The 8,893-nt window shown below is 38.1% G+C and overlaps 1 protein-coding gene across 3 annotated transcripts in view; it reads left to right on the top strand.

Moving 5' to 3' along the window:
* Positions 1-6,522: 6,522 nt before the first annotated feature.
* LOC111264961 (uncharacterized) overlaps positions 6,523-8,893 on the top strand; it is a 12,530-nt gene continuing 10,159 nt past the window's right edge. For all 3 annotated transcript variants that reach the window (XM_022841246.2, XM_022841245.2, XM_022841244.2), the window contains exon 1: positions 6,523-6,722. In XM_022841246.2, coding sequence (XP_022696981.1) covers positions 6,691-6,722 — 32 coding nt within the window. In that variant the 5' untranslated portion in view covers positions 6,523-6,690. The remainder of the gene's footprint in view (positions 6,723-8,893) is intronic.

Here is an 8,893-nt window from a genome sequence, read left to right as displayed (position 1 = left end):
CCATTTGGTATTTGAAAGCCTTAACAAGTTTGGTCATCTAGCTGTTGCGGTGAAAAAAAGCTATCTGGTACTTCAAAGTCCCAATGCGTTTGGCCATCTTGCCATGTGCCAGATGAGAGAGTCACCGGCACTTGAAAGCTCAAACGAGTTTTGCCATCAACATAGAGAACCATCTGGCATTTGAAAACTTTAACGAGTTTGGCTGTTTAGCTGTTGTGGCAGGGAAGAAAGCCATCTGGTACTGGAAAGCCTCAACGAGTTTGGCCATTAATATCGAGAATTATTTGGTTCTTGAAAGCCTTAATGAGTCTAACAATCTGGCTGTTGTGGCAGTGAAAAGAGAGCCATCTGGTACTTGAAAGCCCTAACAAGTTTGGTCGTCTAGCCGTTGCGGTGAAAAAGAGAGCTATCTGGTAATTTAAAGTCCCAACGAGTTCGATCATCCGGCGGTTGTGGCAGATAAGAGAGTCACTGGTACTTAAAAGCTTAAAGGTGTTTTGCCACCAACATCGAGAACCATCTGGTACTTGAAAGCCTCAACGGGTTTGGCCATTTAGCCGTTCTGGCAGAGAAAAGAGCCATCTGGTAATTCAAAATCCGAACGAGTTTGACCATCTGGCCGTTGTGACTGGAAGGAAAGCCACCTAGTGCTTGAAAGCCTCAACGAATTTGACCATCAACATCGAGAAATACCTGGTACTTGAAAGCCTCAACGGGTCTGGCCATTTAGCCGTTGTAGCAGAGAAGAGACTTATCTGGTACTTCAATGTCCGAACGAGTTTGACCATCTGGCCGTTGTGGTAGGAAGGAGGGCCATCTGGTACTTGGAAGCCTCAACGAGTTTGGCTATCAACATCCAGAACTACCTGCTACTTGAAAGCCTTAACGAGTTTGGCCATTTAACTATTGTGGCACAGTAGAGAGCCGTCTGGTACTTGAAAGGCCTCAATGAGTTCGGCCATCTGGCTATTGTGGTAGGGAAGAGAACCATCTGATACTTGAAAGCTCCACTGAGTTTGACTATCAATATCGAGGACTACTTGGTATTTAAAAGCCTTAAGAAATTTGGCCGTCTGGCTATTGTAGCAGAAATAAGAGTAATCTGGTATCCAAACGCCCTAACAAATTGAGCCACCTGGTCGTTATGGTAGAAAGGAGGGCCATCTGGTACTTGAGAATCCCATTAAGTTTGGGCCATCTGGCCCTTGTGGCAAAGAAAATAGCCATCTAGTGCTTGGAGGCCCCAATGAATTTGGTCATCTGGCCATAAGAAAGACGGCCATCTGGTATTTGAAAACCTCAACAAGTTTAACGGTCAGGTCGTTGTAGCAGAGGAGAGAGCCATTTAGTACTTAAAAGCCCAACGAGTTTGGCTATCAGCATCGAAAACCATTAGGTACTTGAAGCCTGAATGAATTTGACCATCTAGCCATTGTGGCAGAGTCATCTGGTATTCAAAAGCTCCAACGATTTTGGGTGCCTAGCCGTTGTGGTACGGAAGTAGGCCATCTGGTACTTGAAAGCCCTATTGAGCTTAGCGGTTTGGCCGTTATGACAGAGGAGAAAGCTATTTGGTACTTAAAACTCTCAATGGGTTCGGCCATCAACATCGAGAACCACTTGGTACTTGAAGCCCGAACGAGTTTGGCTCTCTGGGCGTTGTGGTAGCAAAGAGAACTATTCAGTATTTGAAAGCCCCAATGAGTTTAGCGGTCTAACTGTTGTGGTAGAAAAGAGCCATCTGGCACTTTAAACCACAACGAGTTTGGTTATTTGGCTGTAGTAGGGAAAAAAGCCATCCAACCTGAAAGCCCCAGCAGGTTTGGCTATTTGGCTGTTGCAGCAGAGAAGAGAGCTATAAGTACTTGAAAGTCCCAATTAGTTTGGACGTCTGACCGTTGTGGCAGAGGAAAGAGTCATCCGGTATTCGAAGGCCCCAGTGGGATTGATTATCTGGCCGTTTTGACAGAGAAAAGAGCTATCTAATACTCGAAACTTACAACGAGTTTCCACACAGAAAGAAAGTTTTTGAAACTCGAAGGAATACCTCTAGACTTAGTTTCAGGGTATAACAGCCATGCAGGAAGAAATTGTTAAAACTTAGAGGAGTATCTCCTGACTCAATTTTGAACGGAATTTCTATGTACAAATAAATTGCACCCAAAAAACTTGCCGCGTTTCATAATCGATTTCCCACATACAAAGAAACTGTTAAAACTGAAAGGAGTAATTTCTGGCGACGCTCCATAACAAAAATTTACAAGGAACTTGTTAAACCTCAAAAGGAGGCGGCTGGCCCAGTTTCAGGGCAGAGTTCATATCAGAGCAGAAATTAAAGGAATAACTGCGGAGAAAATCTTAAGGCAAAATCCTTATACATAAAGAAGTTGCTAAAACTTGAGGAAATAACTCTAGGTCTTGGTTTAAGCGCAGGATTTCCGCGTATAAATAGTTTGTTAGAAACCAGACGAATAACTGCCGATTAGATTTCAGGACAGAATTCTCACATGCGAAGAAGTTCTTAAAACTGAAAGGAGTAACCCCAGATATTATTTCGGAACAGAATTTTTACGTACAGGCACGCTGTTGAATCTCAAAGAAATGACTATTGGCCTTTTAGGGCACAATTTCCACATATAAAAAGACTATTAAAACTCAAAGGAGTAACTCCTAGCAAAACAAAATTCGCAAACAGAGAAATTGTTGAAACTCAAAAAAGTAACTCTTGGATCTGTTTTATGACAGAGATTCCATATACAAAGAAGTTCTTAAAACCCAAAGGAATTTTCGAAAGTCAGAAGAGTAACTTTTGGGCCAGTTTCAAAAAAAAATTTCCACATACAAAGAAGCTGTCGAAACTTGAAGGAGTAACTCATAGCCAAGTTTCAGGGTGGAATCCCCATATATAATACAATTTTTAAAGCTTAAAAGCCCAGTTTCAGGACGAAATTCTCACATGCAAAAAAGTTGTTAAAACTCGAAGGAGTAACTGCTGACTAGAGTTCAGAGCAAAACTACCACACACAAAGAAATTGTGGAAATTGGAGAAATAACCATTTTTCTGGACGGAAATTCCACACGCAAATAAGTCCTTAGAGTTCAAGGAAGTAATTATTGGCCTAACCTTAGGACAAAAGTCCTACATGTAAATGAATTGTTAGAAATTGAAGGAGTAACTCTTGACTATGTTTCAGGAAAGAATTCTTCATGGAAATAAGTTTTTCAATCTCAAAAAGTAACCCTTAGCTAAGTTTCTGAGCACATACAAAAAAGACCTCGAAAGAGTAACTCATGACCGAGTTTCAAAACAGAAGTTCATCATAGAAAACAGATGTTAAAACCCAAAGGAATAATTTCTAGCCCAGTTTCAAGATAGAATTCCCACATACAAATAAGTCGTCAGAAGTCAAGGGGGTAACTTCTGACTACATTTCAAATCAAACAATTGGGCTCTTAGAATTTATAGAAGAAATTTTTGGCCTAGTTTAAGGACAGAACTCCTACATATAAATAAGTTGCTGGAGCCAAAAAAAATTAATCTTGGCCAACTTTCAGGACAAAGTTCTCATGAACTTCTTTATATATCGAGAGTTGCTTCTCTAAGTTCTAAAATCTTTTATATGTGGAAATTCGGCTCTAAAACTTGGCCAAAAATTCCTTTTGTGAGTTTTAGACACTTCTTCGTACGTAGGATTCTGTCCCGAAGCTTAGTCAACAGTTACTTCTTTGAATTCAAATACTTTGTAATATATTATTTTTGTGCCCTTGAAACTTGGTCAAAAGTTACTTCTTTGAATTCTAACTATTTATTTGTATATGATTATTGTACCCTGAAACTTGGCCAAGAGCTATACCTTTGAGCTCTTACAACTCCTTTGCGTGTGAAAACTTTGTCCTGAAACTTAGCCAGGAGGCATTCTTTCAGGTTTTAACACCAAGAGTTATTTCTAGGTCCTAGCAGCTTATTTGTACATGGAAATTATATTCTGAATTTTAGTGAAGAGTTGCTTTTTTGAGTTTGCAGTTATTTTTGTATGTACGTTCTAACAACACCAAGATATCTTTCAAACAGCTTCTTTGTATGTAATTAGTGTGCCTTGAAACTTGGTTAAATGTCACTTCTCTGAGGAATACTGTATTTGCATATACATTTACTACAACTCTACCGGCCAAAGACTCTACTGATTTGAGTTTTGTGACGTGTATATATTAACAGCAAACCACTCGTTTTATTCGCTTTTTTTTCGGTTCGGGATGTCGTCGTGGTAGTACATTAATGTTACCAGGGAAGCCACGTCCTTATGACACTATTACTGCTGTCATTATGTTATTGCCAATATATAGTCTTCACTTGCCTTGCTGCGCCAGTGTGATGGCAAGTGCCTTGCGCATTGGTGCACTTATTCGTGCGTTCTTTACTAAATCGATCCGATTCAAGTGACGAACCCGTACCGCACATTCGTGAGAGGATATAACGACGCAACACATACGAAGACAGACGATATTCTACAAATTGACGTCGTTTTGCGTTTTTGACGATTAAGGTTGATTCCTGACTGTTATTTATTCCATCCCTTGCGATGGCTGGCGGCGCTGTTTCAAAAATTAAAGAAACCATTTGTGTTGTTTATGTGAAGCCTATCGTATTTTTTCTTATCTCGCACTGCGAAGTCCTTTCTAGTACCTGACAGAGGTAAATTTTGGCTTAAGGTTAGTGTAGGATGTCCAAGAAAACTGACTGTTATTGATATAAAACGAGTATATGATGTTTAATGGGAGCCATTGCTAATAATGCCGAATAATTATATGACATTTAAGAGTAATTAATATTGGTGCTGAGTTAGCAAAACAAGAGTATATATACACCAAGTTATAGCGACCCAGTGGAACTGTTTCGCTATGCTCCGCTATTATCTACCCTGCTGTAGTGATCATTTCGTGTCGGAATATCCCAGCAGTTACTTTTTTGTAATTAGCCCATGTATTTTAATTGTCATATTGTGACCAACCTATAACTGCCCCGCGGAAATCATCTTGCTCCTGTTTACCGTGGCTTAACTTATTGCTAATGTGACGTCCACTTTAACAGAATCTGTAACTTTAATACATTTAGTATTGTCTATCCCGTTGCAGTTGCCTTCCTCCGCGCATTCTGTTTTTCCATTGGGATGTTCCAACAATCCTTTTGTCAGGCCGCAGCTATCTTACCAGCCTGTTCTGGTACTTACAAACGTAAAATATTATCGAACTGTACATCGACACGTTTACTATTATCCCTATTACAATTACCTCAATATTCATATCATCCAGTCAATTTCTCACATCTTGTCAGTGACGCTGCTTTTTGGTGAAGTTCATTTATGAACTACCCTATGTTAACAACTGATTTCCCCCTGCACTAGCTGCGTTATCCTGATGAAACATAAAATTTCCCATTTGAATATCTAAGTCGCCTCCTTATTTTATCGGAATTAATTGGTATCCATATTGCAAGTATCTTGCTATTTGGCGTCAAAATTATAGGTAAGTAGCAATCAAATTTACCACATTTGTACACGTAAAAGTACAATAGCTGCTTTTATGATCCTCTTTCATTATTTCAATAAACCTGTTCTCCAAATTCTGCATCATATGCTTCATTCGGTATGCACTATTTCGGCAAAACTACTATCTTAATTTAAAGTTCTAAAGATGGAAAAAGCAATCTATTTATATGCAGTGCTTAAAAAGGTAATCTTCTAATATTAACTATTCATATATTCTTAACGCTAGTCGAAGAAATCGCCAAAAATAGGCAAAATTGCCCAAGCTAGCATTATGTTTTACAAAATAAATAATTTTCTCTCAAAAAAATGTTTTGATTTCTTGCAAGTGCTGGAGTGCACACCCAAAATAAAGCTCAACCAACCCATAAAAATTAGCTCAAAGCCATTTTACGGAGGTGATTTGTTTAGGACCGGCAGCAGACACACAGAATAGCAAACACTTGATTTTAGTACCCTAATAAACAGATAAACTCACATTAGACAGACAAACTTCACACAGATGAACTTATAAACGACTTTTAAAACATAAGAAAAATATAATTGTATTAATTATTGAGATTTTGTAATTTCAACTACAGTGACGTAGATTTGCGATATTTTTACAGTTACGTAAGTATCAGTTAAGCACAACATCCAACTTTATTCTCGTGGCTTTCAGGAAGATTGTTTATCCAGAGACTCTAGTTTCGCTATTGTTCTTATTCAGTGAATCTAAGGAAATGCTTTTGCTGCGTACGCAGCCTTCCACCACACATGTGGCTGGATTTATTCAGTCACTTGTTGTACAAAAAGTAGCACTCATATCAAAATAACAGTTCTTGAGCTGATTTAATTACGCTCAAAATCCGCTCTATTTGTATAGACAGCTTTGAATCATAAGGCTTGAGCTCTAAGCTGTTATCCTCACTCACAACGAAGATCAATACGCGTGTGCAGTTACCATGGAGACCCCGTATCCTGCCTCTGACAGAAACCTTTTGTTAGGCTTACACTAAAGTGGTGTCTTTGCTGAAATAACCCTGTGAGAATATCGTCCTTTTTAAATGTCGATGATGCTATGGTGTTGTCTGACTCGCCAGTAAAAAAACTATACAAATATAGTTACTAACTTTTTAAAGAAATCTCGACGCGCCAAGTATCATCAATGAAACCATACGCTATGGTGCTTCCTTCAACGTGAGTGGCCTAGATTTCCTTTTTAAAAGTTATGTCTGATGACAACTGAAATCGTCACAGAACCTATGCTTATGACATTACTTTCAAATCTTGGACGTGTTTTCCATATTTATTTACGCATTACTGAGGCTTCTTAAGAAGAAAACTTCGATTAAAACCTACTGCTGGTGGCGCAGTAAGGTTCGTTTTGAATATATTACGGATAGAGATCTTCTTTAATACTTAGATCTTTATTTGAAACTATTAGTTGGTCTGCAACGTTTCAGAACTCCTATTAGTATAATTCACAACGCTGCGTGTCCATTTACAACTAGGCGTCAATGACTACTTACCCTGTGTCCAATTAAACATTTTAAAAGCTATAGGGATGCCCTTGTAGAATACTTCTGATATTGGCTTATAGGAAAAGTACTGGGCATTTTGAAGCCAAAATTTAAAAAAATATTTGGTTATTTTAATATAATAGAACTAAGCTAAATAAGCGCTATTCTGATAAATTATGTTCCGCCATTTTTTGGTAATATCATAATCCTAACACTGTAAAACACTGTAGAACTGTGATCCGTGGACGAAAAATTTGGTTCACGTGTGTCTAAAATACGACAGGTACAACAATGACTATTGTAGCCATTTAAATGATTTTTTGACTAACCATAACAACGAAGTCTAAATTTCATGTGATAAAGCTAAAGTAGTAGGAGTCCATTTGCGTGGGATCTGATATTGTACCTCACTGGCCACTTATTTGGCAACTCTGTATTCAGAAATTTGCGCCAGGTTATTATGTAGAAATTTTTCGTTGAAAAGAGGACTTCGCTACTGTATTGTTGAATTAGCCGTATTAGGATGATGTCTCGTAGTATAGAGAAATACAAGCCTTGCAAGAGCAGCACGAAAAGAGATAGGACCAGTCACCTTTTTAGACGAAATAGCTGTCTAAACACAGATTGTACAATACAGATATGTCGAAGATACACTATGCTCAAGAGGAACTCTTGCCTATGTTCCAAGTTTTTCAAAAAACGTTTGACTTACTAGTATTTGATTTTCTTCGTGAGTGACTGTTATTGGTTTGCGCGTGGCATGCCAAATGAATCCAGTGGCCTCAAATGTATCGCGTACATGTAGACTCTTTTCTTGATGATGGCGTGATTTCAAAATTTTCAACTCACTTTACCAGATTTGTTCGGTGTTTTGCCTCTCTCAGTAGATGTTTGATAATCTACTTTTTTTTCGTTCGGTCAAAATTAATTAAAATATCATCGGTGTACAAAATCTACAATAACATAAAATAGTCAAATTAGATCATCAGAGCGAAATATCTGGCTTGTACTGTATGCGGTACATTACTACCAACTTTTGTGATGCTGAAAGTGAAGTACATTGCCTTGTAATACATTAGCTTGTAATACATTACGGTAGCTGCCTCGGGGCAACGAGTTTCACTAGTTGGGGTGTAATTTGGAACGCTATAAGCTATTCCGCTCAGTGGTATGCAGTATACATCCGTAGCTTTCTAAAAACACGATGTTACGCGAGGACTTATCACGTAGACTTTAAAAAAAAATCCAATGTGGCCGCAAGTATTGGCTATAAGAGAAGAGAATTATAAGATGGAGTGTGAAAGACTATCGATTATATGTAGTATGCGCAAACTCTAAAAAACCGTAGCAAAGTAACGCACTTTTCGTAAGCTCTAAAAACGTCGGCACAATAGCTCGTACATAAAAGCTATATATTTGCATTTTCTCGAGAGTTAGCAACTTTATCTTTCGTATTCTGTTGAAATAAAGGATGATGCAATTCAATGCACTACTTACGAAGACAAATTGTATTCAGAGGAATGTTATACCACATATATATATATATGTGGGTCGTGGTCTATATATACATATATATATATGTATATATTGAAATAGACTTTTAACAGTAAGAGAGGCCTGAGGCAAAATTTGCGAGTCGGCCTAATCTATTATATGTATCTATTCATTCATCTCAAATCGCTTCCGTAAATTGGCAAAGTGGAAGTTGTGGAAGTCTAATTGCGTAATACGCGTAAGATCACACTGATTGTTTGCACATTTTTTCGGAAAAGAGTTTCTTTCTTTCATATAACGTAGTACTAATTTGGGCAAGTTTACCATTTTTAAAAGATTTGTTTCCGCTTCCAG

Source organism: Varroa jacobsoni, unplaced genomic scaffold (assembly GCF_002532875.2).
Source record: "Varroa jacobsoni isolate VJ856 unplaced genomic scaffold, vjacob_1.0 scaffold_918, whole genome shotgun sequence".
NCBI lineage: Eukaryota > Metazoa > Arthropoda > Arachnida > Mesostigmata > Varroidae > Varroa > Varroa jacobsoni.
Note: the sequence above shows the minus strand (reverse complement) of the source record. Positions and strands in the feature narration are given on the sequence as shown.